Raw genomic sequence first — 14804 nt, 5'->3', positions numbered from 1 at the left:
TTTTATGTTCTGTGGTTATTGACTTGTTTGGTTTTTATTTTCTTAGTAAATCATGCATTTCATCTAGATTGGCAATTTATTGGCAAGAAGTTCCACAAAATATTTTCATACAATTATTTTAATGTCTTCCATGACCACAGACATACTGCTTTTCTCATTGCTACTATTTACTATTTAAGCAAAATATTAAAATCAATCAGCATAGTTTTCTTTTCCTCCGAAACCTGATTGTCACAAATTCTAGTAACATATCTTTACTGTGTATAGAAAGTTGCTATCTCACACTTGGAGGGCTGATAAAATTTGAAAGATTCTACAATTTCTATCCCTTTCTACTGTCTATTCTTACTGTGTTAATATTTTATGAACAATAACAATGACTTAATGAGTATTTACTGTGTTTTAGACACCTGGTCAATAAGCTCTTTACTTATATTATTTAATCTAGGGCCAGGAGTTAGTGTTCCCATATTATAGATGAAGAAACTTAAGGCTCAGAGAGGTTTTGTAACTCAGCCAGTTATTTTCAGCTGCTGCTGCTGCTGCTAAGTCGCTTCAGTCATGTTCGACTCTGTGCGACCCCAAAGACAGCGGCCTACCAGGTTCCTCTGTCTCTGGGATTCTCCAGGCAAGAATACTGGAGTGGGTTGCCATTTCCTTCTCCATATGCTCAGCTAGCAAGTGGAAGATAGATATGGGAATTAGGTCTACTTTCAGTAAGTCTTAATTCTCAATTCTACTACTTACCTTTGTGCTAAAAATAAGGATATAGTTAAGTATCAAGAGTCTAAATAAACCCACACAGTAGCTTGAAATTAACTACTACAAATTGTGAGCTTTAAAAAACCTGTTATTATAATGAATTTTTTGAAAGATATTTGATTTTCAGATATTCCTGTGAGCCTTCAATAGCTTATCTCAGTATTTTGAGACTAGGCATAGAGACTATTACCTAATATTTTGTCTGTACAAGTACAAAAGATGATCTTTTTTTTTTTTGTATATGGAGAGATCAGTACATGTCAATTAGTAATTCCACTTAATTTTTAAAAAATTGTGGCAAAATACATATAACATACAATTTATCATCTTAACCATTTTCAAGTATACCGTAAAGTAGTATTAAGTGCATTCCTACTGTTATATAACCATCACTACTATCCATCTCCAGACCTCTTTTTATCTTGCAAAACTGAGACTCTTCTAAACAATATTTCTTCATTCCACCCTTTCTCTAGCCCCTGGCAACCATCCTCTTATTTTTAAGGTGGTAAATTTGGTGACTCTAGGTATGCCACATAATTGGAATAATGCAGCGTTTTTCTTTTTGTGACTGGCTTATTTCACTTAGCTTGATGTCCTCAAGATTTCTTTATGTTGTAGTATGTATCAGAATAGCGTTCCTTTTTAAGGCTGAATAATATTACATTATATGTATACACCACACTTCATTCATTCATTCATCTGCTGGTGGACACTTGGGTTACTTCCACTTTTTAAAAAATATTTATGTATTTATTTTTGGTTGCACCAGGTCTTCGTTGCTGCGCTCAGGCTTTCTTTCGTTGCAGCAAGCAGGAGCTACCCTTCATCGCGGTGCATGGGCTTCTCGTGGTGGCTTCTCTTGTTGCAGAGCACAGGCTCTAGGCACACAGGGCTTCAGTAATTGTGGCATATGGGCTTAGTTGTTCCGAGGCACGTGGAATCTTCCTAGACTGGGGATCCAACCTGTATGCCCTGAATTGACAGGTAGATTCTTATCCACTTTACCACCAGGGAAATCCTACTTCCACCTTTTGACTAATGTGACTAATGGTGCTTTGAATACATGTCATGTATTTTTTTTTGAGACCCATTTTTCAATTCTTTTGGGTTTATACCCAGAACTGAAATCATTAGATCGTATACACGCACACACACACATATGTATATATAAAACCAGTTCTACTTAATTCAAAAGGGTAATAAAGCAATGTTCCACAGCCTCAGGCCTTTAATTTGGTACATTCCTGAGAATCAAGGACATCCAATGTAAGGTAATCTCAGGACTTAACATCTGTTAAGAGGTCCTGGAGAACAAGGAATGAGGGTGAGGAGAATACCAAACTCTGGGGTCTAGAACCTACTGAAGTTCTCCACCTTAGCCCACCCAGCCTACCTAGCTCCCAGAGTCTAGAGGATGCTCATTGGTACACTAATTTGAGCAGGAAAGCCATAGGACCGGTACTAAATAGATACTGATTTTTCCAGCCTTTATGGTGCGTCCACATTGTTTTTATTTTGAGAGGCATTAAAGCATAGTGATTAAGAACATGGGTTCTGGAGCTGGATCTTCTAGGTTTGACTCTCAGCTCAACCTTTACTGTTTCAGCAATTACTTAAGCTTTCCTTGTCTGTAGAATAGGTACTATAATAATAACTACCTCATAGGATTATTGGGAAGATTAAATGAGTTAATAATTTAAGTATTTAGAAAAGTGCCTGACAGATAGCTCTCACCAAATGTTAAGTAGTAATAATATTATTTTTAATTAGTATAGGTTACCATGTGGCTTTCCTTAAAACCTTTGGAAATAAGATAAATAACATTCCATTCTGTAAGTTAAGCTTTTTGGACTGTATGCACTATGAATCAAGAAAAGATATCTAATAGCATTTTAAAGAGGTAATATTGCTCCCAGGCTAGCAGGATTAGATTGTAGCCTGATGAAATATTAACATCTATAGAACATCAATACTAGTTGTGATAAGAATATAGAGGTTTATGTTTTCTCTCATAGCCTTGACCCACCTAAAGTCTATCCATGGGGTAGATGTCCTTGTGCATATCCCATCATTTCATTCCAGGTGGCAGATGTCTGTCCCTGGCAAGCAAAGTCTGACAGCACTAAATATTTGAATCACATTATGAATTCCTCTAATCTACCTTCTGATTATAGTTTGGCTTCTCATGTAGCTTATATACATGGAGAGGCTATATAGGCTGCAAAGCTTGGATAGCTGGTTGCATATCCAGTTGTAAATCTCACTGGAAATCAATTAGCTTTCTGCTTTTATATGTAAATCTTGGAAGTTTTGTTAACCTAGGTTTGCCACTAATTTATAAATCCATTTTCTCTATAGTGACTGAGTACATGGTTGAGCCTGCAATGGTGAGACCCAAGCCCTCAACCATGTTAAATTCACGGAGGAAATGCTCCCCTCCCCTTCCTGTGCCGCCCCCACCCCCTCCAACCTGACTCTCATCAGTTTCTTGGGATCTACTCCCCTGCCTTTTTTAGATCACCACACCACTAGTTCCTTTAATTCATTGACTTGAATTTTCCTTATTGGGATTACCATAGATGGGGTGGCAGTTATAATTCTTTGCTATCACCTTTGCCAGTTTGCTGAGGAAAGGTGGAGCATTCTGATCTACTCTCCACAAATAAGAATCCATTGTGTGGTGAGCAGGAAGACTTGATCATCACACTGTAAAAGCTCACTGCATGGAGCTATTGCTGTGATATGTGCCCTCATAGAACAAAAATAGCTCACGGGGAACTTTAGAGCTAGCTCATGTCTCTTGTTTTACAGATGAGGAAATAGAGACTACTTGCCTAGGGTCTTATGTCTTTGTTGTTGTTGTTGTTCAGTCGCTAAATTGTGTCCAACTGTTTGTGACTCGATGGACTATAGCATGCCAGGCTTCCCTGTCCTTCACTATCTCCCTGAGTTTGCTCAAACTCATGTTCATTGAGTCAGTGATGCCATCCAACCATCTCATCCTTGGCCACCCCTTCTCCTCTTGCCCTCAATCTTTCCCAGCAACAGGGTCTTTTCCAATGAATTGATTCTTTGCATCAGGTGGCCAAAGTATTAGAGCTTCAGCTTCAGTACCAGTCCTTCCAATGAATATTCGGTGGCTGATTTCCTTTGGAATTGACTGGTTTGATCTCCTTGCTGTCCAAGAGACTCTCCAGAGTCTCCCTTATGCAGTCTTAACAGTTCCTTGTCTAAAGCTTGACTCTTGGCCTGGACTCATGATCTGTCAGTAACATTCTTCTTTCTACCCCCCAGTCTTATCTAACCAGTACAAAAATTTAACTGTCGAGTGCTCCTTTCTTTTCTATGGCAGCATTTCCCCCTTTGTTACATACTGTGATAGCCAGGCTCACATTTGAAATACAAATCCATTATAGATTTCACTCTATGTTTCTAACTGGATCCTTTGTATCCTGACTGATGCTGTAGTCTTCTTGACCACTTTGGAGACAGATTTCATAGTAATTAATTGAATCTATTTTTTTTTTTTGGAGGATCCCATAAGGCAGGAAGATTCAGAGCTGGGTCCCCAGGTCCTTCAGACTTGCTGATGTTATTAGCTGAGTCACCTACCTGATCTATCTTTTTTATAATGATCAGAGCTCTTGAATTTCTCATATGCTGGGGTCTTTTTTATTTAAACTCTACATCCCAGACTGTAGACATATGTAAACTAATAATAAACTTCAACAGTACCTCTTTAAATAATAATTACTGTATACCCAAAATATAATTATATTCTAATAAGTCTATTAAAAATTTCAAGTTAACAGTACAAATTCCTTTTAAAATTTTGTGTTTATTTTAATTGCAATAGAGATTTCTTCTCTAAACATTTTTCTTTTCTTTCTCCCCTTAACTTCTACTTTCCCTTCCTCCTTCTGCATGGGGTATTATGTGCTTTAAGTTTTTTCTTCCAGTGGCAAAACTGTCTTACTAGCTTAGAATTAATTTTTACACATATTAAGAACATACTGAGTAGTAAGTTACAAATGAATGCACATTTTTCTTGTAATGCATTTCTAAGAGGGAAGTGAGGCAGCAAATATAATTAAACATAAACAAAGCACTTTAATGTACATGCTCAGAGGATTAGTCAAGGAGCACTTCTTAGAAGTGTGTTTGGAACAAGATTTTAAGAGAAGGGGTCAGAAAAGGGGAAGTAAAACAAATTATGCTTTGGGAAGCTATATTAGAAAAAGGGAGAATGGATCCTAACAACAAAAAAAAGATATTCATTGCAGTATGGCTAAGCAGTTGCTTGGCTGGAATGGAAAAGGAATGTTGGGGAGTGGTAATTGGTTAAGTTACTGAAGCGGAGATTCACGGACTTCCTCTCCACCTTTTGTCTGAATACTGTGCTAAACACTAAGGGAAAACCAAAGAGGAGAGACAGTGTATGACCTCCAGGAACTGATACTCTTGCTGATGCGACAGGGTGGCAGGAAGGTAGAGGAGGAACCTTGAAAGCCAGTAAGAGTGGCTTGGATTTTATGTGGTGTGTGATGGAAGGCCTTTTGGAGACTCTCATGTATTATCCCACCTTTATCATCTGCTCTGGAAAGAAAGATCAAACTGAGCAGGTGACTGGTTTCAAAAGTCAATTTTGGTAGCTATAGCTAATCAATTAGCAAAAGAACTTTTCTCCCCACAAACTATTTTGAACCGCTTTAGATAAAAAAGGAAATGAGCTGCCGAAAATCTTCTGTCCACAGTTAACAATTAATGGAAAATCACTGGTTTGCTTTTGCAAGCAGCACTTAATGTCAGTAACTCAGGCTGTTTTCCAATTTTGCAGTAAATTTTTTATACCAAAACAAATTTAGGAAGCTAAAAGTCCATGGGCTTTTTTAGTGGAAAGATGATGTGGGTAGTGTAGAATAATGACATTTTCTTATCCACATCAGAATATTAGCAAGTTACTAATGGCTCCATTTTGATACTGTCACTTTCAAAGGAAAGGAGAGAGAACAAGTTGTTTATGGAAACATCTTGGATTATTTTAGAAATAATGTAGCCTTGTAATAGTCGAGATAATAAATAATTCATGTTTTGCTTTGAGTGTGTTGGTTTATCGCTGTCTTGAATCAGACCTGAGAGAGAAAGTTTCCAGATTTCTGCTGCCTATCAAAGTCCTCTGGTAGTAGTTTGGTCTCCTGACCAGTTGTCAGAATGCAAATTTTAGTTTTTTGCTTTCTTCTTCTTCTTCTTCTTTTCATCTGCTTCTTTGCTACTTGCAAACTGTCCTGTGATTTCTACTCTCTCCACTGGCATGCCAATGGGAGACTTTCTGAGATCACCGGTTTCCTGGAATGATATTTGAGGCACATTTAAATGCCTTATGATATTCCTGGGCTTATGTGGGCTTGGTCCTACATGGATTGGTGGTAGGTCTCTATAAGGCACCAGCACGAATACGACAGGAACCCTGGGGTCAAGGGTCAGATTGGGTTGCAGCTGTCCGCTTGTCAGTTGAAAAGACTGCCTGGGAAAGACACTGTTTAGGGGGTGGCCCTCCAAAGCTGCCTGAACTTTTATGTCCAGATTCTCTTCTGCCTGGAGAAGAACATCGGTGAAGTACGGTTTCACCCCCGTTATGGCATTGATTTCATGCGCGTTGTGCCTGTCCGCCAGAGCTCTCCCGGTTAAAATGGGCTGGAAAACACTTGCTCCCTGGACACCACTCACAAAGTTGCTGAGGAGAGAATACCATATCCCACCACTTATCGGGCTCAAAGTGACCTGTGGCCATAAACTGGCCAGGCTCCGGAGAGCTTCGCGGTTCCACGGCGAGGCAGGAAATTCAGCCTCTGTGTGATAGAGCTGAGAAAAGTAAACACTAAGAGTGATGTCTGGATACTTTGCCAGGAAGTTATACATTTTGCTGATGCAGCAGTGGTTAGCTTCATTGCACGGGGAGTTGCTGGAGTACAGAATAATATGCCGGATGCAGTCGTTATTGTGTATGGCCGAGTCAAAGTAACCGTTCACCTCAAATAACATTGATTCCGGGTGGGTATCATTCCCAGTGCAGCTGCTAGCATGACCCTTTTGCACCAGGCTTCCAGAAGAAGTTTTTAGCTCATAGAACGTGAGGTGTTTCGTTGGAGGATATGTTGGCCCATAAGGGAATCCAAAAATCTGATAAAATTCTGTGTAGGGAACTCTTGCTTCTTCACCTGTCCGAATATGGTAAGGACAATTAGAGCAATCGAGAGAGAAACTCAGCCAGTAATAAGGTTTTACTATCGTTCCGTGATTGGCCAAGTATTCCTCATATAAGGGCTCCATTGTTAGTTTTATTGTCTTCTAGCTGCAACCCTAAACAAAGAAGAGAAATGACATATAAAACCAGTGCAGGAAAAATGAAACACAGCGCTTTAATTTGCCGAGTCATATTTTTCTTTGGAGGAAGTAGCACAATAATCATGGTAACATCTTTTGACTCTAAAAGATAGTGATTTACTGTATACCCATAGTGAAAGTTCAAGATACTAATCCTGAGAATTAGACAAATGCTGGGGGAGGAGACAGAAGGGAAAGACACAAGAACATCTTTGTCTGTTTGATAGAATCTGAGGCAGAAGAACAAATGGGTTAACAGTGCAAGTTCTAGAAACAGATTGCCTTATTTCAAATCTGGGCTCTGCCGATTACCAGCTTTGTTACTTTTGGCAAGTTACAGAACATCTGGGAGCCACAGCTTCTTTTTTTTTTCTTTTTTTTTGTGAAATGAGGATAAGAATAGAACCTGCCTCGCAAGATTATCTTGTGGATTGAATGATGGAATAAATAAAAAATGCTTTATTATGTGCCTGATACATATTAAGTACTCAGTACATATTAGAGATGGCAAGAGTGAATGTCGACATTTTAGGAATCAGTGAACTAAAATGGACTGGAATGGGTGAATTTAGCTCAGATGATCATTATATCTACTACTAGAAATGGAGTAGCCATCATAGTCAACACAAGAGTCTGAAATGCAGTACTTGGATGCAATCTCAAAATGACAGAATGATTTCTGTTTGTTTCCAAGGCAAACCATTCAATAGCATGGTAATCCAAGTCTATGCCCCTACCAGTAATGCTGAAGAAGCTGAACAGTTCTATGAAGACCTACAACACCTTTTAAAACTAACACCCAAAAAAGATGTCCTTTCCATTATAGGGGACTGGAATGCAAAAGTTAGGAAGTCAAGAAACACCTGAAGTAACAGGCAAATTTGGCCTTGGAGTACAGAATGAAGAAGGGCAAAGGCTCATAGAGTTTTGCCAAGAGAACACACTGGTCATAGCAAACACCCTCTTCCAACAACACAAGAGAAGACTCTACATATGGACTTCACCAGATGGTCAACACCAAAATCAGATTGATTGTATTCTTTGCACCCAAAGTTGGAGAAGCTTTATACAGTCAGAAAATACAATACCAGGAGCTGGCTGTGGCTCAGATCATGACATCCTTATTGCAAAATTCAGACTTAAATTGAAGAAAGTAGGGAAAACCACGACCTTTCAGAAATCCCTTACGATTATACAGTGGAAGTGAGAAATAGATTTAAGGAACTAGATCATATAGAGTGCCTGAGGAACTATGGATAGAGGTTTGTGACATTGTACAGGAGACAGGGATCAAGACCATCCTGAAGAAAAAGAAATGCAAGAAAGCAAAATGGCTGTCTGAGGAGGCCTTACAAATAGCTGTGAAAAGAAGAGAAGCAAAAAGCAAAGGAGAAAAGGAACGATATACCCATTTGAATGCAGAGTTCCAAAGAACAGCAGTGGAAGATAAGACAGCCTTGTCAGCGATCAGTGCAAAGAAATAGAGGAAAACAACAGAATGGGAAAGACTAGAGATCTCTTCAAGAAGATTAGAGCTACCAAGGGAACATTTCATGCAAAGATGGGCTCAATAAAGTACAGAAATGGTATGGACCTAACAGAAGCAGAAGATATTAAGAAGAGGTGGCAAGAATACAAAGAAGAACTGTACAAAAAAATCTTCATGACCAAGATAATCACAATGGTGTGATCACTCCACACTAGAGCCAGACATCCTGGAATGTGAAGTCAAGTGGGCCTTAGAAAGCATCACTATGAACAAAGCTAGTGGAGGTGATGGAATTCCAGTTGAGCTATTTCAAATCCTGAAAGATGATGCTGTGAAAGTGCTGCAGTCAATATGCCAGCAAGTTTGGAAAACTCATCAGTGGCCACAGGACTGGAAAAGGTCAGTTTTCATTTCAGTCCCTAAGAAAGGCAATGCCAAAGAATGTTCAAACTACTGCACAATTGCAGTCATCTCACATGCTAGCAAAGTAATGCTCAAAATTCTCCAAGCAAGGCTTCAACAGTATGTGAACTGTGAACTTCCAGATGTTTAACCTGGTTTTCGAAAAGGCAGAGGAACCAGAGATCAAATTGCCAACATCCACTGGATCATCAAAAAAGCAAGGGAGTTCCAGAAAAACATCTACTTCTGCTTCACTGACGATGCCAAAGTCTTTGACTGTGTGGATCACAATAAACTGTGGAAAATTCTGAAAGAGATGGGAATACCAGACCACCTGACCTGCCTCTTGAGAAATCTGTATGCAGGTCAGGAAGCAACAGTTAGAACTGGACATGGAACAACAGACTGGTTCCAAATTGGGAAAGGAGTATGTCAAGGCTGTATATTGTCACCCCGCTTATTTAACTTACATGCAGAGTACTTCATGAGAAACGCTGGGCTGGAAGAAGCACAAGCTGGAATCAAGATTGCCGGGAGAAATATCAATAACCTCAGATATGCAGATGACACCACCCTTATGGCAGAAAGTGAAGAAGAACTAAAGAGTCTCTTGATGAAAGTGAAAGAGGAGAGTGAAAAAGTTGACTTAAAGCTCAACATTCAGAAAACTAAGATCATGGCATCCAGTCCTATCACTTCATGGGAAATAGATGGGGAAACAGTGGAAACAGTGGCAGACTTTATTTTCTGGGGCTCCAAAATCACTGCAGATGGTGACTGTAGCCATGAAATTAAAAGACGCTTACTCCTTGGAAGTAAAGTTATGACCAACCTAGACAGCATATTAAAAAGCAGAGACATTACTTTGTCAACAAAGGTCCATCTAGTCAAAGCTATGGTTTTTCCAGGAGTCGTGTATGGATGTGAGAGTTGGAAAGCTGAGTGCCGAAGAATTGATGCTTTTTGAACTGTGGTGTTGGAGAAGACTCTTGAGAGTCCCTTGGACTGCAAGGAGATCCAACCAGTCCATCCTAAAGGAGATCAGTCCTGAGTGTTTATATGTTGAAGCTGAAACTCCATTACTTTGGCCACCTGATGCGAAGAGCTGACTCATTGGAAAAGACCCTGATACTGGGAAAGATTGAAGGTGGGAGAAGAAGGGGATGACAGAGGGTGAGATGGTTGGATGGCATCACTGACTCAATGGAATCAGTTTTGGTAAACTCCAGGAGTTGGTGATGGACAGGGAGGCCTTGCGTGCTGCAGTCCATGGGGTCGAGAAGAGTTGGACACGACTGAGCGACTGAACTGAACTGAAGTGACATTTTAGCTCAGTAGTAATAGTATGAATCCCCCAGGTTGTATAGTTGGTTCTGATTTATTAGAGTCCAAAGACACAGCAAGGTTTTACATTTTGTTCATAATATTGTTCTTCTTTGTTTCTTGCTGACTATGAAAGTATCTAATATACTGTATGGAGGTTTTGAGTGTGCTTGCATGTAAAATCACCTATTTCTTCAAATCATTGGCCATAAGTAGGAGGTGGTTATCCTTTGGCAGGGACTAAGACCTTGGGATCTATTTTATTTAGTGGTAGAGACTTCTTGGAGAAGGAATGCTTGAGTGTTCTATGGGCTGTGGACCCTAATTCATTGACATTTGAGAGTTTTATCTCCAGTAGGTGGGTCTTGTTAGAGCATTTTGGAAACTTTCCTGTTCTAGAGAGCAAATATGATCCTTCAGGATATTGCAAATAAATAATGTCGTGGATGTAAAGCCCTCAAAGTTGAAATTTTAAGTAATGATTTTTCCTTTACAAAAATATTCCTTCAGTATTATTGTTCTCAAGCAGCAACCAAGGGCATTATAACATAGAAACATTTTAAAGTAACTTTATTTTGCAACTATTATGTGTTTGTACAAAAGAAACTCTCCCAGTTTTATTATTAATATGCCCTTTGTCAGTTTAAGAAGTGAACATCAGTATCTCTTTATGGTTATATTTTGTACCTTTTCATTCCTGGTGAAAACGTAGTACCTTTTTACATGCTTATTGATCTGTAGTATTTATTCTTCTGTGAAAGATGTATGATTCTTTACCACTTTTTGTTTGAGGTTTGTTTGCAGTAACTTATGTATCAAGAGCATTAGCTGTCATATTTTTTGTTAATATTTTACCTGCTTTATAGAGCCTTTTAATTATGCTGATGGTATTTTTAATTGAACCAAATTTTACATTTTATGTGGTCTAATTAATATTATGATTTTTTTTTTTTTACTATTGTATTTAGGAAAGACTTCTGCATCAAAGAGGAGTTTAAGGATTCCCCATAGTTTCTTCTACTATGTATGTTTTTTACATTTACCACTTTGTCCAGGCAGCAAAATAGATAAAGCAGAAAATTTGAAAAGGACAAACTGACCATTGCAACAAAGTTAATTTCTCACTTTTCAAAATTTATCACTTCAAAAGTGTTTATTCCAGCCTCTCCTATAGAAGCAGTCTGATCAACTTCTGTCTTCTCAACCCAGGTCCCCTCAGTCATTGCTGTATTTGAAACGGCCTGATCTCCAGGCCGAAACCTGCAGAGGTCCTTTACTAATCCCTTCCTGGGCAGAAAATACTTTAGGAGCATCCGTCCAGCTGTTGGTGGGATGTGACTTTACTCATGTCACCATTAGCCTAATGGCTGATGTCTCTGCACTGACTCTGGGCACCACATATGCATCAAATTCCAGATTTCTCCTGACCTCTGACACTTGGTCCATAGGATTAGGTGTTTGCCTCAGATGGCTCCTTAGTGCTATATTTTCCTGCTCCAAGGCTTCTTACACCGTGCGAAGGTTTTCCTTGGGATCCTGACTCTTCCCCTGATTAACCCTTGGCAATGGACCGATCACCTAGAACCTGACACCGTCTCCTGCTTGATCCTGAGCATTGTTTTCTCCTTGGGTCTGTGCCTCTCTCAGCCTTACACATGAGACTGGACCTAAGAATATCAAAACTTGCCAAAACCAAGCCCAAAGTCTCACTTTCTTTTGAATATTGTGCGCTGAGTGTGGTCTGCTGTTGGGTGGTACACCCGATATCCAGGTTATAACTCAAATTACAATGTCTACTCACCCACAGAAAATTTACGGATTGATTTGGCTAAAACGTTACGGAAGCAGTACCAAGAGGCCCTTTTCTGCCTTTACTTTTTTGGGGCGGAAGAGGGTATGGAGATCTGCGTATGTAATAATCCCAGAATTACCCTTCTGGTAAGGAGGAATCTTTGGGTTTTCAAGATAAAGGTGGTATGGAAAGTCCTGATTGCTTTTTTAAGCATCCTTCCTTTGCATCCCTCCGCTAGGCTATCTTAGCCACGAATGATGCATCATTACTGTCTTAAAGGGGATCTTGAAGACTAGTGGCTTTTATAGGTAATGATGGGAGTTTGGAGCCTCATTGTTGCTGATGGCTTTCAGGGCCAACCAACTGTGGCTCCCTATTGGCACGTCTTCACTTTTTCAGAAGATCTTTAATCACCCTTATCTGAAGGGGAAGCAGGAAAGAATTCCCCCCGCTTTGAACTCTTACAGGATTTGTGGTTTATATCAGCCATTTGCTGCTGAGGACAGACTGTCTTGTGTTAACTTTTGGTATCTGGCCTTTCCTTTTCCCCTAACCAGCTTGAGACCTGCCCTGTTCAGCCCCTGGACTACCTCAGGAACCTTGATTGGTTCACAGGCCGAGTTGGCTAAGACTTGTTTCCCCACCATCCTGTGTCCCCATCCCCCAGTTCTCTTCCTTCTGCTTTGTCCGCACTTGAGAAATAAATGCATGCCGCCCTCAGCTGAGCAGATCTCCTGGCGGTAGGAAGTGGAGAGCTGCAGAACCCAGCTCCCGGTCTCCACTCCTTGTGAGTGGCCCCCTGGGCTACGGCTGTGGGAGGATAGCCTTCCTTAGTTTAACACCGATGATCCATACACGAGGACAGTCTGCTTTCCCTTCACTGAGCCAGGATTTAGTGAGTACTGGTAAAGCACAGTTTGCACCGGAGTAGTTGGAAAATGGAGTCTGCCCTTCCCAATCTGTGCGCAATCTGTTAGCAGCTAAAAACAAGTGTTAGCAGTTATAATTACCATCATTTTGTCTCCACGCTCGGATCACATTCCAGGTGTTCTAGGAGTTGGTCCGTTTCCTCTCTTTCCCCCTTCAAGTCTCATGCCCTGTTTCAAGTAGTCGTTTCAGAGGCCAACTGTGTTGTTAAGATTCACCTCCTGTATCGGTTCAGAACTCTTTTTGCAGTTTGCGTCCGTTAGTTCCTTTGAACTTGGCTGTCCTGAGTTAGAAAGACCTTGCCGAGGTGTGGCTGCGTCTAAAAACACTGTTGAATTGGTGCCATGGTAACGTTTGCAAAGTAGCTACTGCTAGGATACGGCTCTGACACTTATTACTTTATTTGCATTTCAAACCACCTGTTCCGAAGATGAAAATATACATGAATGCATATTCCATTCTGGATAAAAGCGTAATATCTTACTGTTTAAGTGAACATGCTGGGTTTTTTTCTCCTTCTGGCTGTGAGCATCAAATTCTGAGCTCAGAGCCTTTGTTCTGATCTAAAATAGGAGCCGGTCTTGGGATGTGGACAACGTCTGTTGGTTTCTTTACCTGTGGTGGTGCCAGAGCCCCTCCTTGGGAGGCTCTGCCTTCTGTGAGAGGGAGGCCCCTGCGAAGGGAGCAGAGACTTGACTTCCCCAAAGGGAGGCGCTTTCTACTAATAGCCCCGCTGCCCCTGGAGCAGGGAGGAGCTCTATACTTCTGTCAAACCTGGGTTACTACGTGCTAGCAGTTTCCCTCCTCTTACACATTCCCTGGGATACTCTTGCTATTGATACGTTTGTGGTCGCCTCCAGTGTTAAGACAAGCTTTGCCCCCTGGATCAGCTGCAAGAGCACCTCGTCCCTCTCCTTGCTTCCCCTCCACCCCCTCCATCTCCACACCGTCTCCTAGGACACTTTATGTGTTGACAGTCATGAGTCACTGTGCTCACTCTCATTATTCTCACAATCCTCTTCCTCAGCCCGCTTGAAGGACTGTGTGGTGATCACTGTTACGTATTTCCATTAGTTGCCACCCAAAGTCCTTCAGCATGTATCAGTTCAGTCGCTCAGTCATGTCCGACTCTTTGCGACCCCATGGACTGCAGCACGCCAGGCTTCCCTGTCTGTCACCAACTCCTGGAGTTTGCTCAAACTCATGTGCATTGAGTCGGTGATGCCATCCAACCATCTCATCCTCAGTTGTTCCCTTCTTCTTCAGCCTTCAGTCTTTCCCAGCATCAGGGTCTTTCCCTGTGAGTCAGTTCTTCATATTAGGTGACCAAAGCATGTATACTATGTTAAAATATATGTATGTATACACTGTGCTAAAAATAACTGTCAGGGATGATGGAAGCACCCAGAAGACTTCCTGCAGCAGCATCACCACCCAGTTTTGTTTTTTATGGTCAAGCTTCCAGTCTCCACAACAGCAACAGTCCTTTCCCTTCTCCTCCTCTTGAGAGCTCCTTCTAGCTTAAATATTTCATGTTGATTTTTGTGCCTTTTATGGGTCTCAAGCGTATTCATTGCCTCCTCAGCTAGCTAATTTTCAGTGAGAGTTTCTTTCGTTGATGCTTGTTCACTCTATTGAATCCCATTCCTTCCACATCATTGGCCACTGGTCTTGCCTTTGTGTCCCTACTTCCTGCCTCTATTTTCACCTCCTAACTCAATG

At 40.7% G+C, this 14804-nt stretch overlaps 1 protein-coding gene across 1 annotated transcript; it reads right to left on the bottom strand.

Moving 5' to 3' along the window:
* Positions 1-4583: 4583 nt before the first annotated feature.
* On the bottom strand, positions 4584-13394 carry APOBEC4 (apolipoprotein B mRNA editing enzyme catalytic polypeptide like 4). Its single transcript, XM_005911991.3, has 2 exons — positions 13166-13394; positions 4584-7125 (listed from the first exon to the last, which is right to left on the bottom strand). The coding sequence occupies exon 2, from the start codon at positions 7093-7095 to the stop codon at positions 5986-5988; it is 1110 nt and encodes a 369-aa protein (XP_005912053.2). The 5' UTR covers positions 7096-7125; positions 13166-13394; the 3' UTR covers positions 4584-5985.
* Positions 13395-14804: the final 1410 nt, after the last annotated feature.

This window comes from Bos mutus, chromosome 16, assembly GCF_027580195.1.
Source record: "Bos mutus isolate GX-2022 chromosome 16, NWIPB_WYAK_1.1, whole genome shotgun sequence".
NCBI lineage: Eukaryota > Metazoa > Chordata > Mammalia > Artiodactyla > Bovidae > Bos > Bos mutus.
The sequence above is the reverse complement of the archived record's forward strand: the minus strand, read 5'-3'. Positions and strand labels throughout refer to the sequence as shown.